Source organism: Thermobia domestica, chromosome 4 (genome assembly GCF_964235325.1).
Source record: "Thermobia domestica chromosome 4, izTheDome1.hap1.1, whole genome shotgun sequence".
NCBI lineage: Eukaryota > Metazoa > Arthropoda > Insecta > Zygentoma > Lepismatidae > Thermobia > Thermobia domestica.
The window spans coordinates 288083023-288109737 of NC_137457.1; the positions used below are offsets into that span (position 1 = coordinate 288083023).

General features: G+C 36.6%; 1 protein-coding gene across 5 annotated transcripts in view; it reads left to right on the plus strand.

Moving 5' to 3' along the window:
* Fmr1 (synaptic functional regulator FMR1) overlaps nucleotides 1–26715 on the plus strand; it is a 242821-nt gene that overhangs the window by 37677 nt on the left and 178429 nt on the right. For all 5 annotated transcript variants that reach the window (XM_081756090.1, XM_081756095.1, XM_081756093.1 and 2 more), the window contains exons 4-5: nucleotides 18399–18562; nucleotides 24236–24329. In XM_081756090.1, the coding sequence (XP_081612216.1) occupies nucleotides 18399–18562; nucleotides 24236–24329 (258 nt within the window). The remainder of the gene's footprint in view (nucleotides 1–18398; nucleotides 18563–24235; nucleotides 24330–26715) is intronic.

Sequence of the window (26715 nt, forward strand, 5' to 3'; positions counted from 1 at the left end):
TTGTACTGAAAATAGAAATCATTCAGTTTTCCGTCCCACATTGAAGATTAACTAAAGGTGAGTGATTATGAAAAAAAAAAAAATGTGGAATAGAAATGTGAGAGGAAACGGAAAAGCTTGCTGAGATGATAGTGTCTACCACAAACTCAAATGGCGTATGATCGAACCAGCGACCCTTCGCACTAGAATTGAGCTACCTACGACTAAACCACTGTATCCTATTCATAAGTTATAGTTAATATTATCATAACCCAATACTCGATTTGCCTTACATAGTATTTCCATCTATACATGCATACATGCTATTTACAGTTTTTAAAAATTTATTTTGAATTGACAAATGTATTGCCAAGTTGCAAAAGTGTGTAATAATGAAATTCACGCTTTACAGGATATTTGTGTAATGCTACTAAAAAAAATACTTACGTATTGGTATCACACATAAACAATTTGGAATTCATGTAACTTACTGTTCCAAATTGTGTAACTCAGACTGCATGGGATGAAAAGAAGCTCTGTGCGGAGATGTTAAGAAGGTTTTGCAGTATCAAGTAATTGTGGATTCATTGTTTAGTAACATCACCTTATGTTAAAAATTGTTGCTGCAGTCGAAACAACAATGTGAAATGAGTTGGATACAGAACACATTCAAATAATTTAGATGCATTATTTCTCAGTTAACCGAACAGTTCGCGTGAACGAAAGAAATATCAGATTAGGGAAATTTCTGGAAAACTACAAAAATCTATCTATTAAAATGCAATTAAAAGCGCCTGAGCTCCAACCTGTAACTTTGGCTTTCAAATCTTTCATTTACGGTTGTGTGTGATTTCACGTTTAACAGAGAGAAACATTTTAAGTATGTGTACTTTAAATAAATTAGTTAACTAGATCTTTTTCATAAAGTTTATGATATAAAATTATTGTTCAAAGCCTTTGTATTTTACTAAACCTTCTCAAAAATCAATGCACGTGAATTGTGCTTCCATCTTCCGAGTTCTTTAAACTATATGTTGTGGACGTTTGTATGTTTGTGGTCAATCCTTTCGACAATGAGATCTCGGGAACTACAGGCTCTATAAAGGTTGTTTTCATTGATCGATTGGAAATTTTGCGTAGATTGTCCAGTTCTAATTGAAAAAAAAAAAAAAAAAACAGCCATTATTTCTTTATTACATTTTTATTTCGGGTACACTGGGAGCGTTGAAATTATATATATATATATATATATATAAAGCATCATATCCTACGCGTTATACATTCCAACACCACACTGGTGTGTATATAGGGGTTGCATATCAGGCGTTTCATGTCCGAATAATGAAGGAAGGAAAGATAACCATTTCTCCAGTCTAAGAAGAATCTTTATTTTTGGAGTGTTTTGTCCAATAAATACCATATATAACAGACATTATAATTGTGTATGTAATGTATTTGCTTATTACATACTTCATGCAAGAAGAAAGGAAACACTGGTCATGCATGAATTAGAAACTCCAACCGGGAGTAGGCTCAAATCTTGCAAACGGTGAGAGATATTGAGGGAAAAAATCGATAAAATCTCCCCTTTATGATACGCCATGCCGATTTTTTTCAAGACTTCTTACACTTGTGTCTGTAAAGGGCATGTACAGATGTTGTGATTAATGAGAAGGATATTTATGCTCATATGATGCGCTGTGTAGAGAGCGCAGGTTCAGCTAGTACAGGATGTTTAAGTGAAAAAGCCTTGATTTTGAAGTGCAACAACGTACTTTATTGATGACCATAGTAAGAGAAATTTACATGGTGTGATAAGTGAAAGACTAAAGTTTAATGTAACACATGTTTGAAGTGGCCACTCTGGCGATTGGACACTTCCCTGACCCTGATGCGCATGTTATCAAAACCCTTACCAACAGTGACGTGACTAATTGCTGCCGTACACTGCTCATTGTTTGCTCTTAAGGGTATCTTATACCTTTTACCACTGGTTTCTCAGTCCCCATAAGATAACATGTAAATTTTACTTCATGAATATCTAACGAAATATGGTACGTAACCACTTAAAATCTTCCATATGAATAGAGAAAATCAATAGAAATTAAATAGTTGTTTCAATTTCACGCTTAATGACGTAGATCGCAAGTAATGAACATTTTTTGGTAACATTGTAGTGGACTATATATTACATAGTGGTTGAATGTATCTGCTCCAATTTAGTCTTCACGAACAGATTGCTGTTGACAGGCAGGGATTTTCCTCCCCTTCTCATGTACTTTTCCAATGAGTGTGGTAGAATGCCCCGGGGTGCCACCCTCATCCTATTTGTTTCCTTCGTTTCTGCAGAGCAGGTAGATTTTCTTGTAAACGCCAGAAAGAAAGAACACGACAATTTGAACTTTTTGCTTCTTACGATTTCCTGCTGCTGCATTAGTTAGTTCCAACTTTATAATCGCACTGCCTCAAGTGTAAAAAAATATACTGTGGGTAGTAGGATCAACAGTTCGATACAGATCATGGCTGAAATTTAGCGTTTCTTTGCAGCACTAAGGTTGTATGAGACATTTACATGAATACAAAGTACATAATTCCTCCTAGTGACTGCGATTTGAAATTCGTAGCGGGTAGTTACTTCCACTTCGGGCAACATTATTCAAATTTTCAGGAAGTAATGAAAAAATCAACTTTACTTCAAGATCCATTCAACAGAAATGATTGACTAAAACCCATGAACCAAACTGCATGGGAATAAACATACGTAAGTAACATGTCAAAAATACAGCAGCTCTTCCCGTTGGTATAGTGCCTATCTCGCTCATTTTGGAGCACGGATCTCGGGTTCGATACCCGCTAGAAGAGCCTTGAAATTTCAATGCGTTACTAAGGATACGGATCCCACTGAAAGCTCCGTAATCACCAATCTCTTACAACACTGGTGCAGAAAGGGAAGCTAAACTCGAAACTCACAAAGCCAACCAAGGTAATAAAGGACGGACGCAGTAATGTCACCATAATTTAGACTACGTGGGCGATTTTATAATGTTTCAAGACTATGGTCATAAATATAAGTAGAACTAGGGCTTCGAACATTTCTAGTTCGTGTTACTCGAACGTAAGTAAGTGTAATATATACACATGGTGTTAGGAAATAACTTTGGGAAGTGAATCCTCACACGTAAACGTAAAAAAGCCTATAGACCAATCTTGGTGCACAAATGCGTTATTTTAGAGATACAGTCCACAGAAAGTTGGTTGTAATGGTACAAAAAAGGAATAACTAAAGAGCGAAATGTTGGATAAGTGATTATTTTCAGCCTAGATTCTAGTGGATATAGAAAGTGTCAGTTTTCCAGGATTCTCCAGGAAAGGGGTTGCATTTTCTTGTACCTCTAAAAATAAGAGTAGTTTCCTGAAGGGTGAAAATTAGAGGGGGGGGAGAGAGATTTTCTCGGAAACGTCTCCAACGGATTTTGTTTGTTTCATACATCAGTATTGTATTTACAACCCTATACTGTGTTATAAGTTTTTAGAAGAAAAAAAAGAAGTATTTCAGTCTTGGGCTGAGTTCTGATTATTAAAGAAAGAAATAAAAAAGACCCAGGCCATTCTGTTTGTAACCTGACAGCATAGGTAGCTCATTTGTCCTACAAAGAATCCACGGGGTTGTTTACTCTTGGAAATAAGTTTCGATTTTCTAAAAATCATGACGCAGATAACTTTGTTAAATAAATAATTTATTAACCTTTTCAGGACGGGCAGGGATTTCAAGAAAATCGTAGACCTTTACTTTGGCGGCCCTAGCACCCCTCCTAATTCTTCCATGGGTATGAATTATACCTTGTTGGAAAGCTTATGAAACAAAGATTCTAGTAAGATAACTTTTGAGGCTACCGTACCCAACCCGTAGAAGAAGAAGAAAAAGAAAGAAAGAGAAAAAGTGAAAAAAATATTTTTTTCGAAATTTGTGAGAGTCTGGCAACACTGTTTCTAGTCGTACGCTAGAAAAAATATTCTGACCTGTAGGCCAGACATTGATAATAATTATACTAAAAAATGAAGGGCAAAGGTACAATAGCTAGGTAAAAAAAAAAATCGGAAGATAGAATCTAGGTGAATCATCCTGTTTCTATTTTCCCGACAAATTTTCGTCTACCCTTACGTTGGCAGGCTTGGCGACGCCCCTAAATGTCACACACAGACAAACCATACCTCGTTGGAAACCTTATAGAACAGACATTTCAGCAAAGTAACTTTCGTGTCTCTCGGACCAAATTAGTAAAAGAAGAAGAAGAAGACGAAAATCATTTTTTTTTTTCAAAAATACAATTCTTCAGATTTTGTCAGACTGTGGCAACGCTGATATATACCGTACGCAAGCAAAAAAAAATCTCAGATTTACGCCAGACACTGGAAACAATGATATCAAAAAATGAAGGGTTTAGATTCAATAGGAATGGAGGGAAAAATTCTGAACACCGAGCCTACGTGAATCATCCTGTATTTTTTCGATAGATTGTGGTATACGCTAACATTGGCAAGCATGGTGATGCCCCTAATTGTCAAAAGCATATCATCTATACCTCGTTGGAAACCTTATGAGACACCCATTTCAACAGGGTAACTTTCGTGTCTCTCGGACCAAACTAGTAAAAGAAGAAGAAGACGAAAGTCAAAATTTTTGCGAAAAAATCTATTTTTTTCCAAATTTGTCCGACTATGGCAACACTGGTATCTGTCGTACGCAAGGAAAAAAAATTCTTACATTTACGCCAGACATTGGGAACAATGATATTAAAAAATGAAGGTTTTAGGTACAATAGGAATGGAGGAAAAAATTCGGAACCCCGAACCTACGTGAATCATCCTGTATTTTGTTCGAGAGATTGTGGTATACGCTAACATTGGCAGGCTTGGCCACGCTCCTAATTGTCACAAACATATCAGCTATACCTCGTTGGAATCCGTATAACACACACATTCCAACAAGGCAAGTTTCGTGTCTCTTGGGCTAAATTAGTAAAAGAAGAAGAAGACGAAAATCAAAATTTTGGTTGGAAAATCCATTTTAAAAAAAATTGTCGTACTATGGCAACGCTGTTATTTCTCGTACGCAAGACAAAAAAATCTCACATTTACGCCAGACATTGGGGACAATGATATAAAAAAATGAATGGTGTAGGTGTAATAGAAATGGAGGAAAAAATTCGGAGCACCGCATCTGCGTGGATCATCCTATATTTTTTTTCGATAGATTGCGGTATACGCTAATATCGGCAGGCTTGGCCACGCTCCTAATTGTCACAAACATATCAGCTGTACCTCGTTGGAAAGCTTATGGAACAAACATTCCAACAAGATAACTTTCGTGTCTGTCGGGCCAAACTAGTAAAGGAAAAAGAAGACAAAAATGAAAATTTTGGGTGGAAAATCAAGTTTTTCGAAATTTGTCTTACTATGGCAACACTGTTGTTTGTCGTATGCAAGAAAAATAATTCTCACATTTACTCCCGTTATTGTGAACAATTGTGCAAAAAATAAACCGTGTAAGTGCAGTAGGAATGCACTCTTACTAACGACAGAGAATAAACTCGCATTGGTTCACCTAATATTGTTCGTCGCAAGATCATTGCTATTCTTTCCTTTTGCTTCGTCAGGAAGATTTTTTTCTAAAACTAAATAACTTGTCAAAGGAGGGAGTTGAAAGAAATGCATATTTACGACCCTTAGATTCAACTGATAGCTACAGCTGACTCTGACCAGGCTAAAAATAGAACGGTGCGTTCTGAGGTGATAACTGTTTTCCTTTCGCTCTCTCTCTCTCTCTCTGTGTGTGTGTGTGTATGTCTGTTCAATAAGTTATCTTGTTGGAATGTCTGTTCTATAAGCTTTCCAACGAGGTATAACTGATATGTTTTTGACAATTAGAAGCGTGGCCAAGTCTGCCAATGTTAGCTTATACCACAATCTCTCGAAAACATACAGGATGATTCACGTAAAGTCGGAGTTCCGAATTTTTTTCTTCACTCCTATTCCACCTAAAACCTTCATTTTTCTACATCGTTGTTTCCAATGTCTGGCGCAAATGTGAGAATTATTTTCATTGCGTACGACAAATAACAGTGTTGCCATAGTCCGACAAATTTCGAAAAATTTTAATTTCCCCCCAAAATTTTGACTTTCGTCTTCTTCTTCTTTTACTGGTTTGGCCCGAGACACACAAAAGTTACCTTGTTGGAATGTTTGTTCCATAAGCTTTCCAACGAGGTATAGCTGATATGCTTGTGACAATTAGGAGCGTGGCCAAGCCTGCCGATATTAGCGTATACCACAATCTATCGAAAAAAATAGAGGATGACTCACGTAGGTTCGAGGTTCCGAATTTTTTTCTTCACTCCTATTGCACTTACACCATTTATTTTTTTATATCGTTGTTCCCAATGTCTGGCCTAAATGTGAGATTTTTTTTCCTTGCGTACGAAAAATAACAGAGTTGCCATAGTCCGACAAATTTCGAAAAATTTGATTTTCCGCCCAAAATTTTGACTTTCGTCTTCTTCTTTTACTGGTTTGGCCCGAGACACACAAAAGTTACATTGTTGGAATGGCTAATCTATAAGGTTTTCAACGAGGTATGGTTTGTGTGTCTGTGATAATTACGAATGTCGCTAGGGCTGTCAACGTTAGAGTACATTACAGTGGATATTGAATAATATACAGGATGTGTCACGTAGGTGTGGGGTTCTGAATTTCTTTTTCCATTTGTATTGAACCGATGGGTTTGACTTTTGTGTATCATTGTCCCAAATATCTGTCGTAAATGTGAGATTTTTTTTCTTGCGTACGATGAATAACAATGTTGCCAGAGTTCCTCGAATTTGAAATATATTTTTTTGTCTTTATAAGAAAATATACAATAAGAAAAAGGGTAAATTCAATACCCCTCCTATTCACCCCTCTCAAGCCCAAAAGTCATGGACTGGATATGGCTAGTTAGTATGTTCATTTGTTTCTATGGATGCAATTTTTTATCGTTGTAGCTCCATCAGGGGGGGTACCTCCCCCCAAATTCTGAAGGGAGAGAGGGAACACTATAAACACCCAACTTTGCCCCCCTCCCCCTTCACGGAGGGACCCATTACATGAATGATATACACAGGATTAGAAAGTTCCATCCTTTCTGAAGAGATACATACCAAAATCATATCTCTAGGTTAATTAGGAGCTGAGCTAGAGAGGTTTGAATTGCTGGCTCAAGGGTTGAGCCGTTCGTCCTGAAAAGGTTAATAACCGCAAACCGGTCCAATTCGAGGTCAAAGGTCAACAAGCTCTTTTCGCTCAGAATCAAGACTTGCATTAGAAAAATGTGTAAGCACTTACGAATTTTATTGAAGATTATGTAACCTGATTGGTTGTCATAGAATAGCATAATGGAAGGTTTTATACTTCCAGTTTTATCCTAACTTAGCTCTAACCCAATCTATCTTAGGCTCTTATCTATTTCTTAACTGTAACTGTATGAACCAAATAATTTCTCAGATGTTTACAATTTCTCATTCCTTATTACAAATCTAAAGTAGATTTAACTTCATGCAAATAATTTTATATATTAGTTTCCATAACTCACAATCTCTTGTTCAGACGCGCTACTCGGTTGGGCCTAGTCAATCTTGAACAGTGCTGAATGGGCAGACTAGTAAATAATTTGTGCTCTACTGGCAACTAGTTTACGTATGACATCGAGTATGATTTATTTTATGTTTTAAAAAATAGGCCACGATTATCCATAAGGTAAAGAGAATGGTTCAAAAACAAGTAGCAGTGCCACGTGTACACCACGCAAAGGAGTTTGGTTTCTGTGGTACGATATTTTCACAATTAATATTGAAACTGGAAATTGCAGTAGATTTCTACCACTCCCAGTTTTAGTAGAGAGACTAGAGATGAAATAGATTCTTGTGACGCCTAATTGATTGCAGAAAACCGCTTTTCTTGATCACCGTTAAAACACGAAGTGGTTGATTTCCATCTCTTTTGGTTTGAATAGAGGCTTAAGACTGAAGATAGTAGTTATTTTTAGAACGCTGAAAAGAAAGTAAAAAACCGCTTCTCGCTTTTACCATTCCTGTTCTTTGGAGATCACTATTGAAACCGGAAGTGATTAATTTCTACGACTTCAGGTTTCAATTGAATATCAAAAGAGGAAATGAAATGTATGTAGTCTTGAGACGCTTTAGAGCTACTCGATTAGAGGAAACCGCTTTTTATTTATTTATTTATTTATTTTCTTTTTTACCGTTTTTGCTCTATGTAGATCAATATTTATTGAAACCAGAAATTATACTTAATTTGAATCATTTTCGGTTTTAGTAGAGAGTTAATAATAGAGATTAAATGTGTTCTTAAGAAGCACAAAACCGAAATGGTTTATTTAAACCATTTCCGGTTTGAGTACATGGTTTTAATAATAAACTCAATTCCTGACTATTGACTATATTTTGACCAAATTTGATGATAATCCAAGAAGTGGTTCTTTGGTTGTTAAAAAAAAAAAAAAAAGGAAAACTTGGTTTTTGCCACCCCTGCATAGAATTCATACGTTTTAACCGCAGAAACATCATACTGTGGTTTTCTATGATGAATAATATGAAACGAAAAGAAACCTATCCATCCAGACAACAAAACAAATAGGCAAATAAGAAACATTTAGATTTTCTTTGGTTGTATAATACTATAGTTTTCAGTGGCAGAGGTGAAAGTCGTTCGGAGAATCCGTCCACTTGAAGCAACGAAAGATGTAGAAAAGCAATCGGAAACATATGTTCGATACTGAGGTTTCAAAGATCATTATCTTTGTTCTGTAGTTGCCGTCGTAAAGTTGTAGGAACTCAGTAGGGAAGTGGGGGTAGGGGTGGGAAAGAAGGCTGCTCAAGGCGTAAATGATTATGAAAATGGCGGTGGTAGACACGAGTTTCGCTCCTCAAATTGGCACAATGCATTCCTCCTCAGCATGTGTTCTTCAACGAATGTTATCCGTAGTAATTTATGAAGTATGAAAGTAGTCTTTTAATTCTTTACCTGAAGTAGTAACTCCGTCATTACGGAAGTAATTATTACAGTTAATCTAAGTCATTAAGTTTAAAATTGAGATAACCATCTCCTTTGTATTGCTCTTTGGCATTCGTATAGAAAATTGCAAGTTTCTAGATGCAGTATTTTGTAAGATATTTGTCAATTAAATTTTACATGTTACCTTATGGAGATTCTGAAGCCTGTGATGCTAGGTAAACATCCCCTTAATTCACTTGAAGATAGGGGTTTAAGCTTTGAATACCTCCTGCTTGAGGTAACCCCATAAAAAAAAATCACAAGGTTTAATATCTGGGCTGCATGGAGGTCACTCTAAGCCTGTTCGATAAAACAATGGATAGCGATTAGAGATCACACGTTTTCTGAATTTTGTGTGAAGGAAATTGACAGGTTCTGTTGTATGCGGCTTAGCTCCATCCTATTGGAATCATTGCCGACGAAGTGGACACCTTTTGCGGCGAAGACTAGGATAGAAGTATTGCTCAAGCATTTCCAAATAATTTTCTGTGACATAGTCATCAAAGAAGAAAGGTCCAATTATGCCACGTTTTGTTACAGCACACGGAACCAAAATATTTTCCGGATGCACAGGTGAGTCTACCACTTCATTCGGATTTTCTGTTGCCCAAATTCTTACATTTTGTTTGTTTACTTCACCTAAAGAGAAAAGTAAGTTTCGTCTGTACACAAGTTTTCAATAATGTGTGGGTCATCAGCAATTAACGCACTGAACTGATTTGCAAAATGCAGACGCCTTCTTTTTGCAACGTCTGTTAATTTTTGAAGCATCTACATTTTGTAGGATAACATTTGCAGATCTTTTCGAAGAATACGCCAACATGATGTAACGGATATTGCGTTTTCTGCTGACAAAGATCGCAGAGATTTTTTTAGTCAGGCTATTCACAACAGATGCTCGCACTACTGCAATACGCTGTTCTATACGCACAGTTGGTCTGGATCCCCCCTGTTCGAAGTCCTGTAACATTACCAGCCTTATTGAACTGATCAACATAACGCCATATGGATTTGGTGGATGGTGCCCACGCACAATTATTCTCCAGTCGGAATCGTCGTTGGACATCAACAAGGGAGCGTGATTCAATGAATCAAGGCACCAATGAGATCTTCTGCTGCAACGTAAGTCTACGGTCCGCCATTATTATACTGGACTATGCAACCTTAAAAAAATCATTGTAAAACAAAATTTATCCTTTTTCGCTGTTTTACATATAAATATTACTATACTATTACAGTGAAACCTCTCAATAGCGGACACAATGGGACATGAAGTTTTGTCCGTTACTGAGAGGTGTCCGTTATAGAGAGGTTACAGAAATTTAATTTCTCATAAGGGTAATTGTATGCAGTAATATACAGTAAATACATTATGTATGGGCGTAAATACGTAAAATTCAATATGAAAATAGTCTTATTTAGTACAATTTGAATTACTGGGAGGGATGAAGGAGAAATTCATTTCTATTAAATCATAGCCTATTATTGATGGGCAATGTTTAACGAAAAAGGCAAGCTTTTTCCTCTACAACGGAAATAAAACTCATTAGCAAGTGTCCTCTAAAAATCCTCAGTACGATTGCTGAAGAAACATGTGTGTGTGTGTTTGTGTACTGGCGCGGCATCTTCGTTGACAGAATGGATGAAAAGGCAAGCTATTGGTGGTGCATATTTATTGACCCAGGCCCAATCACAAAGAATATCCTTTTAGAGAAAATGAAAAAGGAAGGTGGGAAAACTCCAACCTAGACTTGTTCCAGTATCATGAGTAAAAGAAAAATGTTTCTTTTCCAAAAAAAGTAAGAGAGGTAGCATTGCACGTTGAAAATGTTACTCGTATTGTAAAACAATGTTTGTTTTGTTATCTATGAAATTGTCGGTAAAGATGCAAAGTCCAGACGAAAAGGATTAAATTTGTTAGGGAAGGGAAGATGTTTCGCATAGAATTCCTGGCCTTACAACTATCCCTGCATGAGTGTTATTGCTTATTGAAAATTTTCTAGAACTTCCGCCAGAAAGCAGTTTATTGCGGAAAAAATACAAGTTAAGCTGTTCTGTTTGATGGTTCACCAGGTTTGGACTCGAGAGATACACTTATGGGGAAAAGACTTTTCTGTGTACTGTAATATTTCGCAGAACCGTAAACAATCCCTGTCCGTTATAAAGAGGTTATTCAAACGTTTGGGGGGAAAAGGACTCTCCGTAAAATAGAGGGCTTTGTTCCGTAAGAGAACATATATTTTTGCCGGGACAAAAAAATCTGTCCGTATTATAGAGGTGTCCGTTAAGGGAGGTTTCACTGTATTCAAATAAATTTTGTAGCCGCTAGATATAACGGCTTTTTGAGTGAAACACCCTGTATTTGATCAAAAAAGAAGTTTGCCTACTGAATTCTCTGTCACATAGTACACTTAAGAAACACATAAGATAAATATAGTATAAATTCAAATGGTGTACATCTATTGTTACAGCATATTCGTGTTAAGCTTCAATTTTATATATATATATATACACTAGCATATATTATCCGCTTCGCTGGGTTGAAATGAAAATTTAAATAATGCACAACTCCGTATCTCGTGTGTGTAGTACCTGTGAAATTTGATGTTTTCGTTTTAAATTGCATCGATTTAAACAGCATCGGAAAGATCATTGATCATCTCGGCGACCCCAAAAACCATGGATTCGACACTAATATTGGTCATTTTCGATCACATATATCCCCCTCCCCCATGTTGCGGGCCATTGCATTAGAAGTGTCACCGTTCATCTCAGCGATCCAAAAAATGTGGATTCAGCACTAATATCGGTAATATTCGATCCTTGTTAAATATCTCTTCCTCCCCTCCCCCAAGTTGTGGGGTGGAATTTGAATTTAAACGGTATCTAAAGTATCACAGTTTATTTAAGCGACCCAGAAAACTATAAATTCGACACTGATAGTGGCCATTTTCGATCATTTTTATATACCTCTTTCTCCCCTCCCGCAAGTGGCAGGCTGATTTTGGATTTAAACCGGATCGGAAATGTCACTGTTCATCTGAATGATCCTGAAAACTATGGATTAGACAGTAATATTTGTCATTTTTCGATTATTATTATTATTGTATGTAACTCCCCCTCCTCCGTGCTGCGGCACACGGGATCAGAATTGTCACTGTTAATCTTAGCTACTCGTGAAACTATGGATTGGACACAAAAATTAGTCATTTTCGAACATTTTAAAATGTTTATCCCCGTCCCCTACGTTATACCCTCTCAAACTGACAAGGCTGAACTTGGATTGAAACAGCATCAGAAGTCACTGTTTCTCTCATCGACCCCGATAACTATGGATTCAACATTAATATCGATCATTTTTAAATTTCTCTTCCCCTCCCCCTCTCACACGCTGCATCGTCAAAGTGAATAGCCTAAAGTAATCCCTGCCCCTAAACCCATGTATATTGAAAATTTGATTGAGATCAGACGGGTGGTTCAAGAGTAATTAAGTCACAAAGGCAGCCATTTTAACTTTAAATTTTTTAACATATCTCCCCCTCTCCTAGGTTGGCTCGTCAAAGTGAAATGATAAACACCCAAGGCCCGACCCTCATATATGTTGAAAATTTGATCGAGATTGGTTGGGTGGTTCAAAAGTTTATTAGTTTTTATTTATACGTCCCCCTCCCCTAGGATCTACCGTTGAAGTGAAATGACAAAAATGTTTCCTGATCCGAACCTCATATATCTTGAAAATTTGAGATCAATCGGATAGTTCAAGAGTTATTGTTACAAAAAAAAAAAAAAAAAAGTCACTTTCAGTCTTACATAAATTGACTTTTATATATCTCCCCGTCCTTCTCTTCCCCTGCGTTGCTTCGTGAAACTTAAATCACGAAAACGATCCTAGGCCTGAACCTCATCCATGTTGGAGATCTGATCAATATCGGTCGAGTGGTTCAGGAGATTGTCACAAACATAGTGATTTTCAATTTTTATATATATATAATATGTGCAGTCAAACGAATAGGTCCATTTCCATGTACAGACTTTATTGCTGGATAGAGCTATACATAACTATTGCTGTTGGGGCACTTACACCACCGTGACAAGAGATTATGAATGCCCTCGAAGAACTCCTTGGATTGAGTATGGAACCACTCTATCACAGCTTGCTGCACTTCATCCGATCGATAGTGGTGCGCCCGGAGATTTTTCTTGAGTGGCCCAAAAACTTGGAAATTACAGGGACTCAAGTCAGGACTATACACGGGGTGGTCTAGTACTTCCCACTTCCACGACGCCGAAAGATCCTGTGTTTGTTTGGTAACATGAGGCCGGGCATTGTCGTGCAATAAAATGATGTCGTTTGTGAGATTACCCCGGCTTTTATTCTTGATTGCTTGCCGCAGCCGACGGAGAATGTCGCAGTATTTGTTGGCGTTTATTGTTTTTCCTTTGGGAAGGAACTCCACTAGCAGAGACCCCTGCTCGTCGAAGAACAGTCACCATGACTTTAGCAGCTGATGTGGAACGGACTTTCTTTAGTTTAGGCGACTCTGCATGCTTCCACTGCATACTCTCACGTTTGGATTCCGATTGAAAAAACTGGGCATATGGATTCATCTCTGGCAACGATGTTTCCAAGGAAATCGTTGTTCTCGTTCTGATATCGCGTCAAATGGTTCAGTGATATTCCCATTCTGTTGTCGTTGTTACTCACACTTAGGGGCCCATTGAGCACAAACCTTCCGGTAAGTAAGTCTGTTGCGCACAGTCATGCACACTGCCATGGAACACTTGTACTTGAGCAGAAATGGGATCCAAGAAAACCCGTCTATTAGTTTGAATGCAGTTGTCAATAGCAGCACGATTCGACACCTGCTCTGGTCGCGCATTATCAGTCAGTGTCTCCCTGTCACCGCGAGAACACCGACACCACTTTCGCACTGTTTTGTCTGAAACACACTTCGCACCATACACACCTTGCATTCTCCTGTGTATGTCCGCTGGATGGACACTTTCATCACAAAGAAAGTATATCACACGGCGCCACGTCTTACCTGGGGGATAAAAAGGAACATTGATAAGTAACCAATCTCTGTGGATATAAACAGCAAACAGGACTAACTTCTCCCTCAACGCGTTGACCGGATATGTGCACTGTATATATATAATATATATATAGTGAAACCTCTCTAAAGCGGACAGCCGCGGGGAATCAATAATTGTCCGGTATAGAGAGGTGTCCGCCTTCAAGAGGTTTCAGTATTTTATGTAAATTAGTGAGCAAGGTAATATAGAATTAAAAAAAATATTTTTGCATGAATCACGTATTTACGAATATAACATGCATTATCCTTTGTCATCCAATACTCTGTTCGAGGCACAACATGGAAATAACATGTTATAGTTTTCTGCACTTTACACTTATCAGTACTTTCTTAGTTTTCAGTATGGCGCTGGGGGCGCGGTGGCTCAGTGGTAGAGCGTTCACCTCCGGTGCTTGGGGTCCCCGGTTCGATCCCAGCTCGCGCCGTGTGGACTTTGTGGTGAACAAACACCGTGCTCGTGGGTTTTCTCGGGGTCCTCCCGTTTCCTCCCACTTTCTTCATTCCACCATTTCATTCATTCCTCATCATCACCGTCTCCTTTAGCCTAACCGGCATAACCGTCTGACGTAAAACTTAGATTTCATTTCATTTCATTTCAGTATGGCGTTTTAATTTGTGGGGTAATTGCAGTCCTGAAGTGTCCTTTTTGAGACAATATATATACCTGAGCGCAAAATATACTAAACTTGTTTTCTGGTTGGTTAGAGATTCCAACGGGACAGTAGCATAACGTGTCATCCCTAACGGCGAGCAACTGTCAATCACTTTTGTGTCTAAAATAGCTTGGGTGGGAGCGGGATGCAAGCAAAGGACATAAGAGTGTTGTTAAACAGAGACGCTTCTTCTGGGTTGCTGACCAGACATTGAGGTAGGCAAAATGTTTTTACAATGCTTCCTTGGTGACACATGTATGAATTGCTAAAAATGTATTTTTACTACACTTTTCAACTTATTTTTTAGAAAAAGTGTCCGTAATACGGAGGTAAATAATACCTATAAAAGACTGTCCGTGTCCGTACTAGAGTGTGTCCGCTTTAGAGAGGTTTGCCAATGTTTTTTCGTATTACAGTGTTTGGGGATTACAAAATATGTCCGTTAAGGGAGGTGTCCGTTAGTAGAGGTTTCACTACGCAGCATAATAGCAACAGTACTGCTATTAAATGTCACTTTGACAGATGCATTCCATAAATAGTTACCAAAATGTTATGCTTAATGAAAAAGGACACATAAGTAACATATCATCCAGTTATAGCTGGTTAAAAGAGTTTTGTCGTTGCCTTCCTTATATCCGATTTAAGCTTAATATTATAGTTAACTCTCTGGTCAAATTTTATTTATTCCCAGTTGTAGCTCTATCCAGAGCTAGTATGAACAATATATCCAGTTATTGAAAAACGTGAATTTTCTCAATTCACCATTTGTATCCGGGGCTCCATCTCCGCACAAGAGATTTTCGTCTTCGTGCAATTTTTGGTATATGCTATTAAACTCAGGATTGCATGATTTTTTGGACATTGTGCATGTAACAATGTTGCTTGAACTTGATCTATGTAAAGGCTTTTGTTGTGTTTCATTTCATATGAACGTATTGTACATTTACGAAACTATACTAAAGATACTTTTTGACTGAAAAATAAAGAAACGGTGTTTAAAGATTCCTTTTTGCCGTGAAAAAAAGTCGCGTCTGTGATTATGTAATTAAAAACTATTTTGCATGAAAAAGCATGCTTTTGAATAAGTTTGTAAGAGTGGGTGTGGACCTCTGTTATTTCCACTTGTGAATTTCCCAACTCTTCTCTTTCAATCTGTGGAAACTAAAACTTCAACAATGAGAAACTGTCCTTAATTTCTTCGCTTTTTCATATTTTGCACAAAGCAATAATATCATACTTCACATTTTTTTGTTACAGGACCATCGAACCATGTTATTGGAGGTGATAATGCGTCGACAAAAGAATTAATGAAGTCCATTTTGTGTCCCCCACCAGTATTGATTGAATGCTGTAAAGAACGGGTTAATTTTTTCTTAAATTTGTTCATACTTGTTTTATATAATGCAGAAAAGTGATCGTTTTATCTTTTAGAAGTACAATCCCACAGTTTTATTGTAATGAATTCAGTAAATTTTGGTATTATGCAGCATTAATTGAGGATTTTGCGAACATGTATAAAGTACTTCCATACAGTTGTGGTATTTCAAAAATCTTGACTTTGCAGAATGGGCAACCAAAATGAGTCATTAAGTCCTAAAGTACCAGAGAGAATAAATAGTTTTAATTCAAATGATGTTGAAATATACGGTTATTTGCCCATAAATTAATACGTCAACATAATTGCACCAAGGTAGTTAATACTATTTGGACTAGTGTTGATCATGGCACATAGAATAACAGTGTATTGAACGATCTCCTTTTGAACAAACAAGAAATGAGCTCTTCATACGGTTGATCTCAAGATTTTTGTTATGGGTTGTACAATATGGCTGCTTATCGAAGATCGAAATGAAAGTAGTGTGTTTTTATTGGAAATTACTGGAAGTGACAATACGAAAAGAAATTAAAAATCGTACTGTACATTCCACTTAATATATTATTGCATTTTACTGTTAAACTGAGAACTAATAAGTGCTGTCTTTTATTTTGCTAGAACACTGCAAATTGTATTCCAATAAATTCTCTTGTGTATGAATTCATCATTCATGAATTGCACTTTAGAGATTTAAATAAATAGTCGAACAAGACATGCAGTCTCTGTCGCAAATTCTTTGTTTCAGGAATATTCAATTATGGAAAGAATAGTAACCGTTGGAAGTATTTCAAACACAGTTGTACTGTAAAATCAGTGAACTTTAAACTGTGATTGACACATTGTGCTGTTTGGTGTGCGAGAGTTCGTGGTTTGATCTTAGAAGTTTCCTACCTTTCATTGTTGATTTTATCATTATTGATCAGTTGGCTAAAAAAAATTTGTTCGTAACCATATTTTTAACACATTCATTTTTGTGGCGGTTTTCGCATTTTTCAAATCTTTTGAGTAGCTTCGGATACAATCCTGGGGAGTGCTACGGATCTCGCTTCAATGGAAGACAATTTCACTGGAAGGTAATGGTCGCAGTCTCCATGTCAGGCATCCTAAAACTTGTGCGAATATTAAAACACTTAATGTTTCAAATCATGATTTTCGTCATACATTTCGTGGCTTTCTAGTCATCACAGTAAATAAGATTCCATAGCTGTTTGTCTTTCTTCCGTCTCTGTGATGCATGAATATAACACCGCTTCAATGAAAACTGAATTCCTAATGCTAATGTTAACAAGTTTAAATATGCACTGAAGACATATGAAGAGGTATTTGTCGGATCAGCAATCTTCCTCTTCAGCAATATTAATCAGATCTGAAAATACAATACCATTATTGTATAATGAAGATCGGTCTATTAACGAAATCATAATTTGGAACATCTTTAGACCTGTGAGAATCCAGCATTTTTCATATTTTATATTGCAGTGTATTATCGAATTCAATAGTCTTCAGTTATTTTAAAACAAATTATTCGTAATTGTATTTGAATGATGGTAAATTTAAACACGGCTTATGAACAGTGTGAATATAAACGAGTTCTAAGGATCAGAATTTACATCGTTCAAGGATTAATAGCAGTAATATTCACGAATCAAATCGCATGTAAGCCAGTTTGTGATTTCTTTAAGTAACAATATAAGAATAGTAAAATTGAGGACAGTTTCTTGATCAGAACGAAACTCCCTGGTTAAGGGTTAAGGATAGCTGAGAATTGTCTCGTAAAGTGTGTAGAAGATAGATTACATTGTAATGACAATCTAAGTTATTCAAATGACTCTTTACAAATACTCCATTGGTGGCAGGTTTCTTAAATGGAAATAGGTCTATACAGATTTAGTGGAAAATGGATGCTGACTTCCTTACACTAATTAGTATTTTTTAAAAATGATTTTTTTTTTTTTTTTTTTTTTTTTTGAGCTGGCGTGTGTTAGTGCATTTCACTTAGAAGTTAAAACCGTTTTACATTAATGTTACTAAATTGACTTGACGAATTTGAATTAATTCTGCTATACTTACATCCTCATTGGATTCCTTACTGCAATACATTGTTCTCATCAAAAAAGAACAGGTATACATTCCATAATGGAAGCTTCGTTGATTAATTTTTTGTTGTTTATATTTTCTTACTTTCAGATGATCAAAGGAGATTTCCACGTTGTAGAATATTTAGGTTGGGAAAATACCTACACAGAGATAGTAGGGAGTGAAAGACTAAGGCCAAAAAATCCAAACCCACCTATTGATAAGTGCACCTATTATAAGTTTGAGATTGAAGTACCTGAAGAACTGCGTGAATAGTAAGTGTATTTCCATTTATTTTTCTATTCTGCAGTAATGTTTGCTGTAAGATTACTTAATGAATTAATAGGATGCATGTTAAGTAATCATAAAAATTGAGCACTCGCCTAAACAACCAAATAGCAATCCCAACACAATCGTTTCAGCAACAAGTTCGTGCCATCTTCAGAGCATCTCTCTCAAAAAATTTAAGTTACTTGAAGGACTTCGTTTTTTGATTAACCTCCTACACCGTAGGAACAATGAATTTGATTATTGAATTATTGCTGTTATATTTCGTTGTTAATTTTTATGTTATCCTCTCATTACTTTTATCCAGACATGAAGAGAATAAATCTCTCCTTTGTAGAAATAACGATTATGGATCAACTAAATTGATTTTAAAAAGTTTCCATGGTCTGTAACTTGTGATGCCTTCCTGTTACATGCTAACGAATTCTTAACTGTTGCACATCATTGCATCCTGAATTCTGATACAAATATCAGTCAGGATTGTTTAGGAGGGTCATTATAACCTGTTATGTTTCTCAGTTTCTCAGTAACAAATGTCGATAAGTTGTATGTGTGGTTAAGAACTTCATCATATGGCATGTATATCTCATTTTTCACCTGTGATTTAAGTAACCATTAGTTCTCAATGGCGGGAGACTGGAATTCGATTCCCGGTGGGACATCATGGTTCGGATCCCGCGATAAGCTGTGGGTCCTATTCTCATATAGCCTCGCTGTTGAAAGAAACGCTAAACTCAAATCATATTCAAATCCAGAAAGTTCTTATGTTTGGATTATTTGGACGCTTAAGTGAGTGCACGATTTTTATGATTTACAGTAATGTGTTGGAATAAGTCCTTAATTACTATATTCCGTGGTTTAAATAATATCTTGAGATAAATTTATTAGTATCATTTACTGAAATCTATGATAAACGCCTTGGGATTGCTATTTTTACTGGATCACTTAATTTCTATGGATCTTTCTTCGTCGCACTTTGTTAGATTAAATACATCCTTTAGAATCAAATGATAGTTTTGCTTTTCAACTTTATGAGGGTTGTTGAAGGGGATCTGGTATGTAGAGACTGCTTTTGTAAGTTATTGTAACAGGCTGCGGTGTCTTGAGGTAGAGCGCTCACCTCTGGTGCATCGGGTCGATGAATCGATTACAGCTCGCGCTAAATGTGCTTTATGATGGATAAACACCGTTGCCAGGATTATCCTGTTTCTCCTACTTTTGTCATTCTACCATTTCATTTATCATCGTCGTCTCTTTTAGCTTTGGTGCATAATTGTGGTACTAAAAGCTAGAAATTTCATTTTATTTCTTGAACAGATGTTTATATTTAGTTGTCAAGAACTATTTTTACTGTATATTTGAGCCTTGCTGGAATATAATTTTGTCATCGGAGATAGGTATGCAGTGCGAGTTATGGGGAAACCATAATCAGTTAAAACAGATTAAAAACTGGTTGCAAAAATTCACCCAGAAGCGAATAGTGAAGACAGGTTGAATAAAATCATCTTAGAGAAGTGTAAGATTTACTTTTTTGTTTCTTTTTTGGAAAGTGGGAGTATGCCAGGAGTAATAAGTATAACATAAGCATTAAGGGTCTCTGATTGTATGAAGTCTGTACTACAGGAAATCCATATCTACTACAAGTCGTGCAAAGTAGAATTAGACGTATATATTAAGGGACTCAGTTTAAAGCAATGGGACAAATCCAATAAAGTTCTTAATAGATAGCAGTGCAAAGTATGTGGCTTTAGCTCATAATATGTAATTGGAGAATATGTTTAAGATACGGTCATACCAAAGCGTTTTCATGTGTTAGTAGTATAAGTGAATGTGGAGCTTAAATTGAACCCCGAAAGTACAATTTGCAGTAGAAAAACTACAATCATAATTACTACAAGCAAAATTTCGAGCAGTTCATGGGTGTTAATCCAGTCATTGAATGTTTTTCACAATATTTGTTCTATAACTCCAAACCTGGCATAGTTTCCTTGAGACGTAATTGCCATGTTTCTGAGGAACTTGAGTTAAAAAGAACAGGGAAGTACGATTTGCAGTGGAAGCGCATGCTTAGGGTTCCCAAACTCTGGATGTCGCTTGGAGTGCCCCGTTTTGAAGTAAATTCTACAAGCCAACAAACTAAATCTACAGACTTAACTATTAAATAATCTTAACCTATAACCAATTACCGGTATTTATCCCTTACATGTTCTATCAATATACGATCGACATTAAACTCAATCCGGGACTTTTCCCCTGCTAAAGTTTCCTACATTTTCCCCAACATTTAGCTAATTCCTGCTAGACTTTGTAGAAAGATTTGTCAGTACGTCCGAACCATTCCAAGATAACTTGCTTCACTTCATCACACTATGGAATTGTTGACATCCAAGGAAATCTTTTCGGTGTCCATACAAGTGAATGTCACTTGGCGTTAAGTCATAGTGATCCTTCAGTTCAGTGAAGACTTCAACTCGTGCTCTCACTTTTAGGGATAGCATATAATCATGAATTATTGTGTATAATGTTCCTAATGAAAGATTACACACATTGCGATTTCATGACAGCGTATGACAATTGCGAGTAATAAACTGCAACACACTTAATGTTCCACGTACGACTTCTGTAGGCTGGGAACTACCACGATCATTAGTGACAGATGTATGGTCTATTTGAAGTGCTTGCAACATTCAAATGTGTTACTGGGGTTGAGTATCTCATCACCGTATTGTGACTGAAGCCTCCTCCACTACAAACTTCATCCCCACCCACTGTCCCGTTTATACGTTCGCAATGTTATCCGCCATCTTAAATAACGGTCTTCTGAATAACGAATGCCAGCTACAAATAACAGGACACAGTTGCAGTTTCCTATTACATACACTACTTGTTTCCTGGAATTCAATTTTAAACCTGAAAAAGGTTACAAATTTACTTGAACGCCCATGGTAGCCACTTAAAAGGTTGTTTATTGTAACAAAAGTTTAGGTTCAAATTTTCGTTGTTTCGCTTGTTTAAATTATAGCGTAAGCTTTCGAGAAAACAGATGCATCAAACCTCTTCAAAATTGTATTGTCGGTACACCAGTGAGTAATGCATATGTCGGAACGAGTTTTCAGTGTAATGAAAGCTTTATGGCCAAATGATAGAAAGAAAATAACAGTGGAACTTGCGATGGCCGAAATTTGTGTACAGATGAACTTGAAAAGTGACGTATCAAAATTTCTGCAGAACAGTTTTCGAAAACATGACCGTTCTTCAGCAGTGAAGAGCTTCAAAAAATACGAATAACAAGACAAATGTCTATAATCACTTTTTCATTTTGTTCTGTGTAATATATTGTCTGACGTATAATTATAGTGTAGTCCAATACGTTCGGACAATAGTAATGATAGTGGTTACAAATATTAGAAGTAACGGTTTTAGTAACGTGCAAAAATCTTGTTTCAAACCTTGTCCCAGTTGCACAACGGTGCTTTCAGTTCAATCTGGCAACTCTCATTGAACCATAAGCCCCATTGCGTGTAGTGTTTGTGAACTGGCGGTAGATAGCAATAAAATACGTAGCAATAGCATAGCAAATGCTATTTTGAAATGTAGAAACTTTTTTGTCTTTCTGTTTGATAATTTTCAGGTACTGATTTACTTAACAGTTAATTCATACTGAAAGAGCCGCGGTGGCTCAGTGGTAGAGCGTTCACCTGGTTCGATCCCAGCTCGCGCCAAGTGAACTTTGTGGTGGACAAACCCCGTGTGCGTGGAGTTTCTCGGGGTTCTCCCGTTTCCTCCCACTTTCTCCATTTTACCATTTTACTTATTTCTCATCATCACAGTCTCCTTTAGCTTAGCCGGCATAATCGTGGGACGTAAAACTCAAAGATTGAATTTCATTTCATTTTAATTCACACTGACCAGATTGTATTACTGCATGTAAGTGCCCCGTAATATGAAATTCCATTCACTGAAGTTTCGAATATTTCTGACATTTAGGTTTTATAATCATAAACTTTAGTAGTTCAGCGTTTCTGCGCTTATACAGTTCTGTCTTGACTGTTGGGAAGTCACATATCAAAATTGAATAGGCAAGTCGCTTTTTATCCAGTGGATATTTAAATTTATTAAAAAGAAAAAAAAAAGTTACGGTTACTTTGAATTCAAATTAGTATTTCATGTATTAATTTTTGAACATAGCTAATACGAGTATCTATCTTTTGAGTAGGAGAAACTAATAAAAGATTTGTAACTTCTTAAGTTTATATTCACGTACCAGCGTAAGAAAAGAAACGAAATAGTGCGTAGAATGATCTAATAACAGACTTATTCCTAGCATTTTTGCTTCAATATTGAAAAGTAGAATATTTTAATTGTACTACTATTCAGAACTTACAGATACTCTTTAGGCAAGATCTTAAAAGACTTAGTGGGTGGTAATCGGAACTGTTCGAACAGCCATATCTTCTTACTAGTGACATTGTAACTTACTGTGTGTACAACGACGTTGCCATAATTTTGGTTCGTGTTACACTATGATTAATGACTTACATATGTGGGTTCTTTCTATATAGAGAAGAGGGAAAAGAACAAACATTGACCAACTTGCTTGCATATATGGGTCGTTCCTTCTCAACAGAAGAATCCATTGAAAGCAGGTTGAAAGTGTCAAATAAAGCAACTTCAAGTACTCGGAGTTTCCAGACTACTTCTGTCTTCACCAAAACATATGAGACATTCCATTCCTTATTCATGTGACGGAGATCAGCTTTTGTTCACCCACTATTCTCACCGAGAACTGTCGTCCAGTTTGAATTTTGTTGGCAACACCGAATTTCGGAGAAAATATCTCACTACCTTGTAGTGGGAGGAGAATGCTAATAGGTCAATTTTCTATACCACCCACTAAGGCTTTTAAGATCTTGCCTAGAGATTATTTCTTTCCGTAAGGTAAAACCGTTGCAATGAACAAATACTTAGTTCAGGAAGATCCCACGATTAAAGATCCCACGTTAGCATCGATTTCAGAGGCCAAATAATTCATGTTCAGAATTGACTGTAGAAAAGATGGGAAAGCCCCGAAAATACCCATGGACATTATGCTAACACTATCTCGGAAATTGCACGTTACTGTGTCAATTTACAATGGTGCATGAATATATACATATGATTCTACAAGTACGCGGCCGAATTGAGTTTTCTACTTAATCGTGCGATTTCCCACATTTCAAGTAAATTTTCTTTAACTTCTGAAATATTTTTCACCATCTGGGAAAAGGTGAAACACATTACATATAAATTTTTGTAAACTATGCTACATGAGTGGACCTACAACTTGATGGGGTTCCGAACCGCATTTTCTACCACTGGGAATCAAACCCACGTTCTCGTACCAAATGCGAGAACTCGAATCTTTAACCATGTTGATCTTCAGACTGAGATCTTAAAATGATCACGCAAATAATTGCTCCCATTAGAACCGTGTACGGATTTAGCTTCAAAATGCAGTCTTGGTATCCGGCAGAAAGTAAACATGGGTTTACGATGTGTAAAATATAATTATGAAGAGTTTAAATAAATGAGGTTACATACTTGTACAACAGTAAATGTAATGTTTTTAAGCACAACTGTTTGTTTCATTCATCTAACATTGAATTTCTATTATTTTCTAGTGCCAAAATGGATAATGCTCACAAGGAATTCCAAAAAGCTATCGGAGCAGCTATTTGTAGGTACATACCAGATCGGGGAGTACTTAGTATTATTGTAAGTATCTATATCACACATTCTTTTAAAGTGACTTTTTGTTGTTAGTATGATTTTCTAAATGTTTCAGTAGGAACTGAAGTTGTATATATAATGAGTTCTTCAACTTGAGACAATTGTATAACTACTGAACAAATAAACACTGAAATTTTGTACGAAGCAATAGGAGGAAGTCCACATACAGTGTTGTGAACTTTATCAGTGTTTATTATATCCCCGGAATAGGTTGAGGTGTCAGATTGTTGTAAACGTTTTTTGTCTATTGGAAGCCATATAAATACTTAAATGTGATACTTATTTAAGCAATTTTTTCGAAGGAAAAAAGTTTACTTTTTAACTCCTTGTAATATCGTTTCCCATTTATTCAAAACACATCATATCATTATATCCAAGACTAAGGTCTTTTGACGTAGATTGTCCCTACCGTCTCTGTTGTGTTAATATGGTAGAAGCTTCCAAAGTGTCAATGTTGTGATACTGTAGCATCCTTAGTTTGCAACATTGACTAATAAACGTTCTAAGTTTCCATTTTAACATGTAGATTTAAAACACACACAATCTGATGTATTGCCATTTTAAAAATAATGATTTTATATTTGGTTGGCAATACTGTTAATCTGGTGGTATTGCAAAATGTCATACGATTTGCCCTGTTGATATTTGCTTTATACAAAACTTCCAGGTTTTTTGACTTATTAGTTTAGGATTTACATATAGTTGTCTCAAGTTAAAATCAAAACTTACTATATATATATATATATATAGGGTGATTCTTCGTAGGGTTTACAACTTCAACCAGTTATAATTCTTTATTGGAACAACATACAGACTTAGTTTATATGCCATTATTAGAGACCGGATGTTTAGGCACTAAGCACCTGGAAAATATGCAGTAAAATACACTAAAATGTAACTCGAAATATTGAAGATAAATACTCAATATCATTAAAAAATATATTTAAGTTAATGTTCAAAGAATATAGAAACATACTTGTTTGTTAATATCATATTTTATTGTGTATATAAAAACGAAGCTTATGCATTCCATATATACTGGGTGAACCTGAAAGATGTGCACATACTTCAAGAGGTGATTAATGATATCAAAAGAATACAAAAAGTCTTGTTGCATGTTGTAAAATTCCGCGTCGTGTACGAGTGACAGGGGTGCCAACTTGGAATCGAAAATCGAATCCTGACAATTGGAACGAGACATGAAAGTGTGCACATACTTCGGGAGGTGATTCGTGACATTCAAGAGGACTACTTCTCTTCTTTTAATATCACGAATCACCTCTCGAAGTATGTGCACATCTTTCGGTTCCGTTCCAATTGTCAGGATTTGATTGTCGATTCCAAGTTGGCACCCCTGTCACTCGTACACGACGCGGAATTTTACAACATGCAACAAGACTTTTTGTATTCTTTTGATATCATTAATCACCTTTTGAAGTATGTGCACATCTTTGAAGTTCACCCTGTATATATATTGTAACGTACCACGTGCTTGTGTTTACAAACACCTAATATACTTATATATTACTTCTGTTATATAAATTATATATTTTCCCAATGAAGCATTATTTTTTAAAAAACATGCATAGAATAGGCAACATTAGGCACTGAAGCAATTATTTAGGCAGTAAAGGTCGAAATAGGTAAAATAGGCAAAATAAAATCTTTAATATTAAAGAATAGACATTTTGCCTAACATCCCGTCTCCAGTCATTATACTGCAAAACACGTCAAGTTTGACTCAGGTAGTAAGTAGTTGCGGAGTTGACCACACGCGGCGCCACCAGCCTGTCGTTGAGAATGGAGACTTACTGGTGCGGAAAGAGCTAAGTGCGTGTTTTGGTTTGAAGAAACGTAGTCAGCAACGAGTGTACAGGCTAAGTTTCGCGCACAATACATCAAGGAACCACCCAGCAAACCAACGGTGCACAAATGGCATCAGACATATGTTGAAACAGGTTGTTCTGTGCGACACACACAGGCTCGAGGGCGCTCACCCGTAACTGACGATATGGTGGAAGCAGTTAGGGAGAGTTTTGTCCGCAGTTCTCGAAAATCTACACAACGTGCATCTCAAGAAACTGGTATCCCTCAGACCTCTGTTTGGCGTGGATTGTGTAGACGTTTGTCCATGAAGCCATACAGACTGTCCTTGGTCCAAGCACTTAGTGAAGCGGATAAACATACCCGACATGAATTCTGTCACCATTAGTGGAGGATCGCATTAGTGGAGTAGTCATTCTTGAATAATGTGGTATTCAGTGACGAATCAACTTTTCACCTTTCCAGCCGAGTCAACACACACAATTGTCGTATTTGGGACACGGAAAATCCACATGTGCACGTGGAGCTGTTCGTGACAGCCTCCAAG